Here is a 15,203-nt window from a genome sequence, read left to right on the forward strand (position 1 = left end):
TTCTACTCACCAAGGAGAGACGCTAAAGCACTGGATTCTGGAGGGCCCTCCCCCACGTTGTCAGCTCCTCCATCAGATTTATCACGATCATGCTGTTGAAAGATACAAAAAAATCTAGATTAAATGAATTTGAAAATTTAAGAACTCCTAAGTGTTTCACATTGACATTACCATAATTTCCAAACTATATAGCACAAAGGCCGCATCGTAACATAGGCCGCACTATATTGGCTGATGATGGTGCCCTTCAGACAACTCTGCCAATAGGAACGGGCAGGTAGGCGGGCTGCAAGACTCATGTTAGGTTCAACTGAGATTTCCGTGTTTCAACTGATACCTTCTCCACATGAAGTCTCCTCCTCACTGTGCCGCGTCTACATACTGTATCAGTCAATTTACAGCTCGTGACTTTTTACTGAAACCAGACTGATACACTGCTTTGTCCGTTCTTCTTAACGTGAACTACTGTAGAGCGATCACAGCGAGTCTCAACTCTGAGTTAGAATATGGACACGATTTATTCTGAACAAATCCAATGTGGTAATTTGGCAACTTAATGCTGTTTATAGTTTCTTTCTATTACAAACTGGCTGACTTTTACTGTAAATTGAGCGGAGATGAAAAAAGTTTTGATACACTCTGTATCTCCGCCCCGTCTGTCCTTCCTCTTTACATAAGTCTCTCTCGTGGGTGTTTGGTGGGTGAGTGAAAAAATGAGGTTGCTGCTGCTTTTACTGACCATGATTTACTTTTGTGTAATGTTTTATTTTGGGTATATTTTACCCAAAAGTGCTTATTGGCATTTTAATTCAGTCTTAACATTTGATAAACATTTTAAAGAGGTTCTTACTTATTTCTGGAATGTTTTTAGACAGAGGAAGGCTGATTTACAAAGTCTTAAGCAGTGGTGGGACCATGGTGAGAATGATTAAACTGGGGCACGAGGTAGCCTACATGAACCATGTGAGGTGCTCTCAGGAGCTCTAGTCCCCAGTGAGCTCCATCTAAAATCTGATTTACTTTCCAGCATTCAAACTCATAAAGATAAATACCTATGGCAGATGTAGTTAGGAATTAGTAACATTAAATACAGCTGATAAAGCTGGTTAAATTAACCATCTTTAAATGTTGTTTTTTTTACTGAAACATTGTGACAAATGTTTTTTTAAGTGTTGCAGATCTGGTGTATGGTCAGTGGTTTGTTATGTAAAACATGATATATATGAGATATATTTTTTAATAACGCAAGGTTGGTTCTCTATAAAATTTAATGAAAATTGAACAATTGCATAAATTGTTTCATGAAACCTCAACATTTTTTTAAATCTTTTAAGTTACTGCTGGTCTCCTTATTATCTTACCCTTTAATTAATGTGAAACTTAAATTTTGGTATTTAAGAAGTGTTTTTCTAACTATGAAGTAGCTCACAGTTTTAGAAAGGTTGGTGACCCCTTTGTTAGATGGTAAAGTACAGGGTGCACTGGTCACGACCCGGTTTCAAGCCATCGCAGAGATGGATGATCCCTCGAGTTTCTTCTTTGGCCTGGAGAGGAGAAGTAGGCAGGGGCGGGTAATCCACACACTTTTGGCAGACACAGGGCAAATTCTGACCGAATCAAGCCAGATAAGAAGGCGAGCTGTTGAGTTTTACTCAACACATGCTCAAGCATGTATGAGGAGGAAGTTCTGATGGAGAGATTGTGTCATGGACTCCCTCAGATCTTTGAGGAAACAAAACACAGTTAAGCAGGTCATTACAGATGCAGGAGCTGAAGGCCGCTCTGCAGCGCATGCAAGGGTGGCGTCCTCCTGACAGACGGCCTGAGTCGAGTTTATAAAGCCTTCTGGGACATCTTTGCACAAGATCTTTTAGAGGATTTTAATGAAAGTTTGGCCTCTGGTTCAATGCCCATGTCCTGCCGTGATAATGTTTTTTCCAAGAAAAGGAAACCTGCAGGACATTAAAAACTGGCGACCTGTATCTTTGCTGTGTGTGGATTACAAGCTCCTGTCCAAAGTATTTGCCTCCAGGCTCTGGAGGGTTATGGAACAGGTCATCCACCGGGACCAGACCAACTGTGTGCCTGGCACACAGTTCCGAATGATTTGGACGTCTTCAGCTCATTAGGTTGTAACACTGGTCTGATTTCTCTATACCAGGAAAAGGCTGAACACAACTTTCTCTGAAAAGTTATGGAGAAGTTTGGGTTCAGGGCAGGTTTCATAGCCAAGATCAAAGTGCTGTACAGTGAGGTTGAGAGTGTGCTGAAGTTTAACGGTGGTCAGTGTGCTCTTTTCAGGGTGTGTCGAGGCATCAGGTAGGGCCGTGCTCTGTGTGAGTGGCGCAAAAGTCTCCCAGTTCTTCTCCAAGGCTTAGTGTGGAAAACAAATGGTTTTAAGTCCCTTGGGGTGTTCCTCGAAAAAGAACACATAGTGAAGAAGAACTGGGAGGGCGCTACAGAGAAAATGGAGGGGAAACTTTCCAAGTGGAAATGGCTGCTCCCTCAAATGTCTTTTAAAGGTAGAGTATTGGTTTTAAACAATCATGTGGCATCCCAACTGTGGAACAAATGAATGAGTTTTTCTTGTGAAAACTGGTTTTGCAGTATTTTTCTCAAAGGTGTCTTTTTAGACAACTGTTGGGGTTCACCGGGGAGAGGGGCTGGGTGCTATGGCCAGCGGTGATGGCGGAGCTGGTGGTTTTGAGACATGGCATACAAGTCCCAGTAGGTACGGATTGCTCCGTGGAGGACTGTGGTATGGTGGTTGGGTGTGATGCAGTGAAGGCGGCGTCCGACATGAACAGTGCGGTGGTTTTGTTTTTGGACTCGATCGATAAAGTTAATGTTGTGGTGGAGAGAGGTGTAGTACTGAGGAACACACATGTTTGAGTTTTCCCTCTTTTGAATCCTGCTCAAAAGATCACTGTGTCTAACATGCCATCGTTTATCAGTGATGAGCTTCTTCTAAAAGAGCTGTCAATCTTTAGTCAGACTGTGTCAGCCATGAAGAAAATTTCCTCAGGGTGTAAATTTCCTCATTTGAAGCATGAGAAAATTGTGGTGAGACAAGTGTTTATGATACTGAAAGATACTGTATTAATGATAAACTGGATGTAGTGAAAAATTTTAATGTGGAAGGTTTCTATTATACTGTATTTGCTACATCAGATGTTATGAAATGTTTTAGTTGTGGGGAAGAAGGCCACTTGGTGCGTGGCTGTCCAAGTAAGACTCGGGAACCAAAAGAAACAAATACTCAGGCTGAAGAGGAGGGAGACAGTGGAAGTCAGGCAGGGGCGGAGCAGGAGCGGGGGGGGACCGGGGCCCAGGAGCCAGGTAAGGCAGGGGCCCAGGAACCAAATGGGGAGACTCCAGCATCTCTGCAGAAGCCTCTGCAGAATCTAGTCAGACAAGCATGATCAGTCAGGCTAGTGGAGATGGGGATGTGGAGCAGGAGGAGAAAGAGATGAATCAAAAATGAAATAAATGCTTGGGGTGATGAAACTGTATTCAAAGTTCCAAATGCAAAGAGAAAAACCAGAAACAAAGGAAAGGGCCAATGTGGTCTTGAGCCTGACAAATTTTCTACATCAGGCAGTGAACTAGAGTTCTCTTCAGATTCAACAGTTCCTGATGGCCAGAATGAAAATGGTTAAAATTTGGATCAAATACGGAAAGGGAAAAAAACAACAAAAGGGAAAAAGGAGGTAAATGTTGATTTTTTTTCTTCACAAATCGCTCTATGTTTGTGGCGTCAGCCAGATGGCTGATGGTAAAAGTGTATGGAAAATACAGAGGTTAATCGCTTCAAGAAACTGGTGCAGAAAGTCAAAGCACAGCTCAATGATGGTTGAAAAAAAAGTCTAAACAGATAAAAATGTGTTCTTTTAAAAAAATGTTTAATGTTTTTTTGTTTTTTGCTTTATTTTTGATAATGAGTAGTTTTAGAATTTCTTCCTTAAATCTCAATGGGGCAAGAGTTAAAAAAATCCTTTCTGCCGTTGTCCTATGAGGTTGAGAAAGTTGTAGAGGGAGATTACTGAGTGATTACTAAGTGATCACTAGACATGATAATTCTACACTGGCCTTGCTGAATGTTTATGCTCTTGCTAACCCCAGTAAATGTTGCATTTTTTTAGATGAATTGGCACAAGTACTGGCAGCCTGTGCTTCAACAGGCTACTTGATTATTGGAGCGGATTTTAATTGTACTGTGGGTGAGTTGGATAGAACTCATCTGGAAACGAATGCTCAGTCAAGGAGGAAGTTAAAGCGCATTATTGAGACCTATGATTTGTTTGATGTGTGGCGTTGAAAGCATGGGGATAGCAGACAGAACTCATGGGCTCATACAAAGGACAATCAGATATCCCTAGCCAGGTTGGACAGTTTTTATTGTTTGACATCATGTACATTTTTTTTAAATCTTGTGCTTTATGTCCAGTAGGATTTTCAGATCATTGCCTGTTGGTGAAAAAGGTTTTTTATACTAGGGTAAAACCTAAGAGTGCTTTTTGGCATTTCAATAATGTGTTGTAAATGATGGCCATTTTAAAATGTGTTTTGTTTTTTTCTGGAAGCAATGGAGGTCCCGAAAATCTCAGTTTTCCTCCTTGCAGCAATGGTGGGATATTGGTAAATAGCAAATCCAACAGTTTTGTATTCAATATCATTTCAATGTTACTCGAGTAATTATACAATCAATTAAAAATTTAGAGACTGAGATACTGGAGCTTGAAGGTTTATGTGGTTCCACTGGAGATCGTGGCCATTTTCAGGCCTACAAAGCAAAAAAATTAAAAATAAATAAATGCTTTAGCGGATCACAGGGGGCGCTAGTTCGATCACATTTCCAAAACATGGCTGAATTATCTTCACTGAGGCTTAAACAGATGTGTGAGAAGAATGAGATTGTCGATGTTTGGCGATTTCTCCACAGCAAACAGATACAGTATACACGAAACCACGGCAAAAAAAAAAAAAAATTAAAAATTCTTGTTGGCCATATTACATTGTTTTTATTGCTTTATACATCACCTTAGAATAATTAAAATAATTAAATTCTGCAGGACAGAGCTTTCAGATCAGCCTTTGAATATTTCTGGCTTCAGCATAAAGAACAAAAGTCAGAGTTTAGCCATATCCAGCAGGGGTGGGATTTTAGTGAAAGTCAAACCAAGCAGATTTGTCAACAGTATCCCGCACCCTCTGTGAGAGGTGCTTTAGTCTCTATCACCGCGTGACGCAGACAGGAAAGCAGGTGGCTTAGCTAGCGCTACCACAAGGTAGCTAGCACAGGTGCTAGCAACGATGCAGGCCAACTTGTGTTGGGCCGTCTGAGACGTCGAGGACAGCGTTGGCTTCTTTCGAGACAGCAGCTTTTGCTTTTGTCCAAAAGTCATGCTCACAAAGAACAAAGAACATGACTTGATGTTTGAGAGATCTGGAGACTGAGAAGGAGTTCGAGGGTTTAGCAGATGCCACAGGAAATCAGGGACAGATAGCCTCACTCCAGTGTTAGCCCTGCTGCACGCGCCTGGGGCCAGGGCGCACACACGTATTCTGCTGGATCACCAATCAAATCTGGGATTTGTAGTGAATGCTGAAAACTAATCCTGTGGACTGTTGGGTGTCTCCTCTCGCTGAGAGCGACGCACGTCCCGGGGATCATGAATGTGGGCGCCGACCTGTTATCCAGAGGTGCTCCGCTTTACAGGGAATAGATGCTGCACCCAGTGGTGGAGGCGAGCCGGAAGTTGGCCTCTCTTAAGGCTGTCTTGCTACTGGCTCTGGCTTCGGCCAAAAGGGTCAATGACATCCATGCGCTCTTGGTTCATCCGTCGTGCGCCCAGCAATTCCCAGGTGAAGCGAGGATCATCCGGAGACCCAACCCTGCCTTGGTGCTGAAGGTTGTGGGCTCGTGTTTTCACATTATCCTTTTGGCCTTTTCTGCCTCACAGGGTGAGCAATGGCCCAATGTCTTATGTCCAGTTCGTGCAATCCGCACTTACATGGATATGAAGAGGAGCCTCAGGAGGAGCGATCAGCTGTTCGTCTCCTGGGCCAATCCCTGCAAGGGGAAGCCTGTTACTAAGCAACGCCTGTCACATTTGATGGTTGAGGCAATTGCTTTGGCTTAGTCGTGTCAGGGTCTGCAGCCGCCTACGGGTCTGCGTGCACGCTCGAGTCGGGGTCTTGCCACATCCTGGGCTTTGTTCAGGGGAGTATCTGTTCAGGACATCCGTGCAGCGGCAAGTTGGTCCTCGCCCCTCATGTTTGTCCGCTTTTACATGCTGGACGTTTCCGCTCCGTGCATGGCACAGGTGGTTTTACTGTCCTGATGTGATCAGACTTCTGCACTGGAGGCTGGTACCGCTCGATAAGCATGTCTGCACTACGGGAGTTTCCGTGTCCCATAGTGAGACATCTCACTCATATTACTCATAGAACCGGGGTTATATAAATAACCTAAAGTTTTGTGGAATGTTTGAGACTGACTTCTCTGTTTTCTACTCTCCAGGTTTTTTTTTATAGGTTTGAGTGAGATCTTTACAAAGCAGATTTTTATCTTTGGTGTGAGTTATTCAAGACTAGAGGTGGGAACCTCTGGGTACCTCACGATACGATACACGATACAAAGCTCATGATAACAATTATCTCACAATATGACGATACTGCGATTATCAATATATTGGTCAGAAATCAATTCACGATAATCTATGACATAAGAATTTTGAATTGAAAAAGTGTCCTATGAACAGTGACTATTTTAGTGCAACATTTCTGTAAATAAGTGTCAACATACCAATGTAAATGAATAAGTATCTCCAATAGTGCTTTCTATTAACAAAAAAATAGGGTCTTTCTTACCAGTGACACCATTATAGTGCAATATTCCAGTAAACAATACATTGGTTCCTTCAACAGTGACAACATTTCTGTGAAGACCTACCTGCACAAGAAATAAAAAATAAATAAATATAAAAAATTGAATGATTCAGGGGGAGGTCAAACAATTTAATGATTAATTAGTCCACCTCATCTAATGTGATGGAGCTCAACTTTTTGGTGGCATGAACCTTGAAAAACTGAAAAAATCTACAAATTAGCAGCGTCATTGTTGAAGTCGCAGGGTTCAAAGCATGGGAAAAAATTGCAGCTTATAGTCCGGAAATTACGGTAAATTCTGAATGAAAGCATTTTTAATTTGAATTAAAGTTATTTTCATATTCCAAGTTACACTTACATTGGGTATGTCCATCATCTCACCCAGTGACAGCTTCAGTCTGCAGCCTGGATAAGGTGTTGTCTTGCTCCTCATCAGATAAGAAAGGCGGGGCCTTAAAACGAGGATTCGCTGCTGATGCTACATACAGCATGTTCCTTTAAGCCCCATATCTGAAAGATGTTTGACAATTTCACTGATGTTATCACAGTGGCGGGATACACAAATAATCTCATTTTCACACACAAAGTGCAGTGCCTTTAAATGAAATTACTACGACTATGAACCAATGAATCAGATGAAAGTGGACACAGGAAATACTAAAAAAAAACTTTGCTTACTAATTTTGATTTGAATATGAATGGCTTTTACAGATGAAGAGATTAGCATACCTTCCACTGAAATGGTTCTTCAAAGCACTCTTTACATCCTTTACCATGATGGTGTCTTCAGGTTTGGAGGCCATAGCCTCCAGCAGCTGTGAGAAGTGGTCTGATGATGGACAGAGTGGGTAACTTGTCCTCTGACAGATCTGTGTGGCTTTTTTCATTGGTTTCAGAGTCCTAACCAAATCATCAGCCACTGTGACATCCTTCAATGTTCAGGTGCAGAGATCTTACTCATTCCTGCTCACCTCTTGTGACAGGAAAGTGGCAGAAATTGCTGGCTGCTGTTCCAGAATGTGCACCAGCATATCGAGCGCACTATTCCACCTTGTGACGTCGAGCACTGGTAGCTGAAGCAGTTCTGTTTTTCTTTATATATGTGATTTGCCGTTGTACTACGGTAAAAGAATGGAGCTATGCGCCTCACTCGGCCAAGCAGACGTGCAAATGTTGGGAATTTAAGACCTGCTTGTGAAGCTATATATAGTGTGTGCGCAAAACAGCCGATGTGCATCGCCTCAATTAATTCCACAGCATGGACCATATTTGCAGCATGGTCAGTGATGACGGCTGATCTTAGTTGAATAGCCCTCACTCCTGTATTGCTCCCCTCAACAGTTCTGAAAGATTATAAGCAGTGTGGCTTGTTTGAACCGCTGTTTGTAGCACATGAGATATCAAATAAATTAGTCCTGCCACAAATAGATTTTGGCGCTGTTCATCCTCGCTCTCTGTATATAGCATGTCATTACAACTCATGTACATTTGGTGGCAGTATGCATCGACTCTGCCAATAAAACCAAAGAAGAAGATGCGCTTTATAAGGCACTTCCGCCAGACAAGAAGACAACGGTGAGGAAGCAGGAGATGAGGCATAACACTGCATTTTCAGTTTTTGACCAAAACAAGCAGATATAAAATGTTATGATGAATAAATATGACCCAACACTGCGATCAGTGTAATATAGTTGCCAGAGTCGCTCAAGTAGCGGTCAGTGTGAACACACCTTAGAGTAGCAACTTTCGTCTGTCAGCAGTGACGTGCCATGAGCACCAGGGTTGGGTAGGCAGGGCGTTGCAAATCGAGACCACCAATATCAACACCAATGACAATTCCATATTTGTTTCTGCTGGCAAGTGTTAATTCAATTCAACTTTATTTGTATAGCACAATTTACAACAAAGTCATCTCAATGCGCTTATCAAAATATAAAATTCATAATAAGAAAGAAAAAAACCCAACAAGATCCACATGAACAAGCATTTAGCCATCTAACAAAATTAAGATCGTAGACCTAGGTGTAACACTGCTCTCCCTTTTTATATCCTCCCTTTAATAAAGTATTTCTTACCATTCCTTAGGGTGGGCTTGGGTCACAATTATGCAATAAAATAAATTCATTTATTTAGCACGTGCAGACAAGTGAAAAAAGAAGAAAAAAGAAAGAAAAAAAAAAGGATACAGCCTGTATCCAGGCTGTTCTGATCTCCACTCTGTCTGTCCGTCCTCCTTACGGAAGCATCTCCATCAGCTTCAGAGTCCAGAGCACCGATCAATCCTGAACAAATCTAACGCAATGATTTAACAACTTTATGCTGTTTATCATTCCATTACAAACTGGCTGACTTTTACTCCATCCCCGCTGCTGCTGCGCCGGGCGTTCCCTCTCTCTCTCGATTTAATGTTAAGAATTTCATTGTTCCACCTGGTCTAATGTGACGGAGCTCAATTTTGTGGAGGCATGAAGCTTATAAAAACAGAAAAAATCCACAAATTAGCCGTGTCATTGTTTAAGCCGCAGGGTTCAAAAAGTGAGAAAAAAATAGTGGCTTATAGTCCGGAAATGACAGTATATTTAATGTGTTCACAGAGCTGGTCCCATTAGACTGTAATATAACTATTGTGATTATTACACCAAAATATCCTATTAGCACTGCTCTCAGTAGATAAATGATTAAATCATCAAGCATGATCTGGTTTAATTATAGGAAATCCAAAAGATATAAATCTACCATAACTTTATGTAACTCATCAGATCTAAATAAAGATTCAGCAACACTATTGGAGTTATTTTTGCTTTTCATGTGTTTTTTTTTTAATTTTTAGAAACAAATTTCATTATAAACAAGGAAACAAATTAATTGCATACAATAACACTAATGAAGTGACCCACATGCACAAATATATTCCATAAAAAATCAGCCCATGAGCTCTTTGAGTCAGCAGCTACTGTAGTGTTTTTTTAATGTATAAATGCTATTACTGAAGCAGATTCTAGTGTTTCATTTGTGTTTGTAAGGAACCCATTGGGAATTGTTTTATTTATTTATTGTGATAAACACCAGAAATTATCCGCATACTGTAAATGTTTTAGTCTATATCGCTCATCCCTAGTCTGGGAACATTTCACCCTTGACATAATTTTAAAAAAGTTTACCTGCCCCAAGCCAAATTTAAAAAACTGTAGCAATGTATAGCAAATATTTGTACGATTTATCATCCGATTAGTCGATCAATCGTTTCAATAATCGATTACAAATCGAATATTAAAATAGTTGATGGTTGCAGCCCTAGTTGCATAAAAATGTTGAAATGTGTCTTCAGGATGACCTCTTTGTCATCCATCAAATTAAAAGCTGATGTGGAAGCAGAGAGACTTACTTTCCAACAGAGAGCTCGTATGCCTCCTTCAAATGGGATTCCTGAAAATAATTCAGAAACACAAGGTCAACGAGAGCTAAACCAACTCCCAACAAACTTTCAAAATGAAGTGAATATAACTGGGAGGAAATTACCATCGAAGCAGAGATCTTTTAACGTCTTCAAGTGTATGTTTTCCTCACTTAGGGCTACTTTGAACTTTTGTATTCTAAAATGTGAAGATAAATTGAAAAACAGTTACTTTTTAAACAACAAACAGTGATGTTACTCAAGAATGGACAGCTGTTGGAATAGCATGACCTGGAAGATTGAGAAAATTTACAGATACATTAATGTACTGTATCGTGACCTGATCCCATTCAGAGAACAAGAAAAAAGCAGCATGTGAATTTAGTTAACTCCTTAATAATTTGTATGAATAAGGATAAATGCTTCTTTCACTTGATTACGATAGTGTCCAAAATATTCTGACAGTGGGACCCAGAAGCAGAACAAAAACAAGGAAAATGTCCAATAGTTTAATAAATATGATTGAGTCAATTTTAGGGCTGGGATAAACAATACATTTTGAAACGATTAATCTAGTGATTATTTCTTCGATGCATCGATTAATCTGACGAATCATTTTTCCAGTTCGATTCGACTCGATTCGATTATTGATTATCTCCCCATTAGTTGACTAAAAGTAATTCATACATGTTGATTTACATATCTAAAATTTAAAAAAAACAGCAATATGTTTACTGCTCTTCTACTCAAAACTCCAAAATAAAGTTCAAGTAAGAATAGAAAAGTGCAAAATAATGCCTTCAGAGTCAGAGGTAGTTTTCAATAAAAAAATAAAAAGGCAGTGGGAGCCGGCAGCCTGTCATGGTGCTGAACCAACAAAATTTAGGATTCATGTTGAAAACACATAGGCCGAGCTTACTGAAAAAAAGTGCCAGTGCTCGAGATTGTGACCAAATTGGTCGCATATGAAACTATTTTTTCAGTGTGTGCGAGTGAAAATTCCATCTGGTCGCATCTGTGCGAGTGCGAGTGAAAATCCAAAAGGAGGGAAATTCCTCGTCCTGTTGAGTTTTCCTTCTGCGACATGGATACTACACGCGCTGCCATGTCTCCAAACACACAGCTGCTGCATCACCAACACTGGGGAGAGACACAGTCCGTGCTGCGTTCACGGACATTGGGACAAACACACACTGGGGACAGGCATCTGAGCACGCGGGGCAACACAGCGCATTGGGGGGTGCAAGGTGGGCGATCGGGGGGTGGTGGGATGGTGGAGATGGAGGTAGAGAGCACTGAGCTCACCGGGCATAGTGACAGAGCGCATGTATGGCGCCGAGCGAAGAGCGCGTCAAGCGGAGAGCAAACACGAGAAGCGCATACACGATTCCACACCAAAACAAGCGGACTTCATCAGAATCAGCATGGAGGGGTCAAAACTGATGGACTATGATGCCAAGCCAGATGTTCATCTGTGGTTCTCCCAGAGCAGGTCTATTGAAATACTAGTGAAATAAAGAGTTTTTTTTTTTACAGAGGCTATTAATGATTAATGACAAAAAAATCAAGACATAACTTGTTAGCCTAAAATAAATCACGTTGTGCCACCTTGGCCACCTTCCTACTTCACCTCCTGCAACATCTACAGACCATTAACTTTCCTAACCTTAAGTTTTAAATCCCTGGTAAGATAACTAAACCAACAAAAAAACTATTCTGGAAGAAAAAAGAGATTTTAATTGTGTGGGGACAGATTCATTTAACCACCAGTGCCGGTTAATGCATGCTTTATGTGTGGCAAGAAATGAGCAATTAGCATGTGTTGACCACATGATCATTCAATATCAAATTCAAGTTACTGTATGTAAGCATACGCGGTTCCTAGGACCAGCGGCGCTAGGAACCACATTGTAATCGTAAAGATTTTTATTAGGGGGCCAAGCCCGCAGGGCCTGGGGACCGCGTGATCCTAGGACCAGCGGTGCTAGGAACCCTATTGTATTTGTTAGGATTATTAGGGGGCCAAGCCAGAGGGGCCAGGGAACCGCATATGTAAGCATACGTGGTTCTCAGGACCAGCGGTGCTATCAACATCAAATTACTTTCACTTGTGTCAGAGGTCAACTAGAGGCTCTGTTCCAAATTTGGTGCAAATTGGCCAATAGGGGGGCGCTATAAACAGAGAAACATCTAGCAATATGATAGTTGATCAGATTTGCACGAAATTTGGCACATTTTGGACTGTAAATTTTACATGTTAAATCACATCTTTATAAACTTTATATCCACATATTCCCTAAATAGATTCACATCTTTTGACATATTTCGGCATATTTCTCTTTGTAAGTCACTACACATCAAAAACCTACCTCCTAGTGCAGGGGTACCAGGGTGAAATTGGTCAGGAGGCCAACATTTTTTCAAGTGAGACCTCAAGGGGCCGAATTACACTTTTGGCCTGAAAGACCAGTCACTGACTCAACACATGAATATGCTGCTTGAAATTATTCATAAAAGCTTACACATTAAAAACAAATTGCATTGGCAATAGCCTCACAATGAGGCCTACAATTACATATCAGCCTAAAGCAAGTAGACTACATTTATAAATTAGAAATGCAACAACATAGACAAAACATATTTCCTATAAATAACACAAGTGTAAACTGTAAATTACTCTGATCATATTTATTAAAGGCTTGCACATGAAAACATGCCAATGCATAATATGTAAGCATACGCGGTTCCTAGGACCAGCGGTGCTAGGAACCCTATTGTAATCATAAGGATTTTAATTATTATTAAAATATTTAGGGGGCCAAGCCCGCGGGGCCAGGCATACGCGGTTCCTAGGACCAGCGGTGCTCGGAACCCTATTGTAATCGCAAGGGTTTTTATTATTATTATTATTATTTTTCCGTGGGTAAAAGTGGTGCTGCAGGCTAAACCGTGCAAGGTAGGGTGTTGCCCTTTGGTGATTGGATCCAAAACCCCCAGGGGACCTTGGACGCAAAAATTCACATATGTCCGCCAGCAGGTGGCGCTATAACAAAGGTCAACACGTTTTGGCCATTATCTCCCACACCGTTTGTTGCAAATTGAAAACCTCCATATCCACAGATTCCTTGAATAGCACTGAATCACCTGGGCTAGGCCACGCCCATTTCCGCCTAAACTTTTCCCGGAGCAAAATCGCAAAAACTGAAAAACCTACTTTTTCGAAATCCTCCTTGGGGTTTTGTCCAATCAGCGTGAAACTTGGCATGTAGAGTCTTCAATTGAACGTGATATACAGTTAACTAAATGAGTTTGTTCGGGTAAAATATGCGCAAATTATTAACGAGTAAAGTTTTCTAGCTAGCAATAAATATGCGAACTGGCGCATATCTCGGTCAAAATAAATGCTAACAACACCAAATCTGAGATCCGTAGTTGGCATGTGACTGTGAGGAAATGCGCCAAATTTGAATGATGTAGGCCACTAGGGGGCGCAACAAATAACAAATATTTATATCTCTTAAATGGCACAACCAATTTTTACCAAATTTGGAGGGTATGATCTTGGGTCCCTCCTGAGGCGATATCTCAAAGTTATTCGCCATTGGTCAAAGTGGGCGTGGCTTATTACATCATAAAATATATATAAACAAACATTTATTTCTGCTGAATTATTATGTTGAGGGCAGTGAAATTTACAGGGTAGATATAGAAGACCACACAGATCACCCATACCAAAAACTGCGCCACTAGGTGGCGCTATAATTGCAAAAACATTTTGGCCTTTAACTTTCACAATTTAGTTCACATCTTCATAAAATTCATATCCACATGTTCCCTACATAAAGTCGCATTTTCTGACATAGGCCACGCCCACTCCCACAGCACATTGCTCTTTGTAAGTCACTACATGTCAAAAACCTATTTTTTCAAATTACTCCTTGGGGTTTTGTCCAATCAGCGTGAAACTTGGCACGTAGAGTCTTCATTTGGACCTGATCTACAGTTCAGCAAAAAAATTTGTTCAGGCAAAATATGCGCAAAATATTAACGAGTAAAGATCTCTAGCCAGCTATTAAAACGCAAACTGTTGCATATATTGGTCAAAATAATTGCTAACACCACCAATTCAGAGATCCTTGGTTGCCATGAGACTGTGGGTGTATGAGCCAAATTTGAATAAATTAGGCCTCTAGGGGGCACTGCAATTATGAGAAATGTATATCTCCTAAATGGCACAACCAATTTTTACCCAGTTTGGTGGGTATGACCTTGGGTCGCTCCTGTGACCGTTTCTCGAAGTTAATCGCGATTGGTCAAAGTGGGCGTGGCTTATTACTACATAACATAAAAATAAACAAACCTTTATTTCAGCAGAAGTAATATGTTGAGGGCTGTGAAATGTACAGGGTAACTATAGAAGAGCACACAGATCACCCATACCAAAAAGTGTACCAAGAGATGGCACTATAATGGGTGCAAATGCATTTTGGCCTGTAACTTTCACACTTTAAATCACATCTTCCAAAACTTCATATCCACCCATTCACAGCAAATGGCACGTTGGCCTGTGTCCTGACGCTCGCCACGAGCCCGTCATCCTTCATGACGTACTTCCACGGGCTCCACGAAACCTGAGGGCCGAGTCGCGTGGGAAGGCTTGGCCCCCTTTCATAACTGCTTGCAGTTCTAGTTAGGAGGCCAAGCCCGCGGGGCCAGGGAAGGACCAGCGGTGCTATTGTAATCGTTCCGATTATTATTATTATTGTTACCTTTTATTTTTCCCCCAGTAAAAGTAGTGCTGCAGGCTAAACCGTGCAAGGTAGGGCACTCAGGAAGTATATTTAATCCCCCTGGACACAAAACTACAACTGATGTGTGACAGGGGGACATGATCACATTCACTGCACAATCTTTTCTT

The 15,203-nt window shown here is 41.2% G+C and overlaps 1 protein-coding gene across 5 annotated transcripts in view; it reads right to left on the bottom strand.

The window, feature by feature from the left end:
* The window catches only part of tbc1d13 (TBC1 domain family, member 13), a 62,938-nt gene that overhangs the window by 38,942 nt on the left and 8,793 nt on the right, over positions 1 to 15,203 (bottom strand). The window contains exons 1-3 of one of the 5 annotated variants that reach the window (XM_028462458.1): positions 10,411 to 10,474; positions 10,277 to 10,317; positions 11 to 92 (exon numbers count right to left, since the gene is read on the bottom strand). The exons of 1 other annotated variant lie outside the window; for it this stretch is intronic. Coding sequence is in view for 1 of the 4 variants with exons in the window: in XM_028462454.1 (XP_028318255.1) it covers positions 10,277 to 10,317; positions 10,411 to 10,484 (115 nt within the window). In the remaining 3 variants the exon portion in view is untranslated. Of the gene's footprint in view, positions 1 to 10; positions 93 to 7,249; positions 8,734 to 10,276; positions 10,318 to 10,410; positions 10,485 to 15,203 lie in introns of those variants that run through there. 3 more of the 5 variants (XM_028462457.1, XM_028462456.1, XM_028462454.1) reach the window with 3 other exon arrangements.

The sequence above is a fragment of the Gouania willdenowi genome, chromosome 12, assembly GCF_900634775.1.
Source record: "Gouania willdenowi chromosome 12, fGouWil2.1, whole genome shotgun sequence".
In the NCBI taxonomy this organism is placed as follows: domain Eukaryota; kingdom Metazoa; phylum Chordata; class Actinopteri; order Blenniiformes; family Gobiesocidae; genus Gouania; species Gouania willdenowi.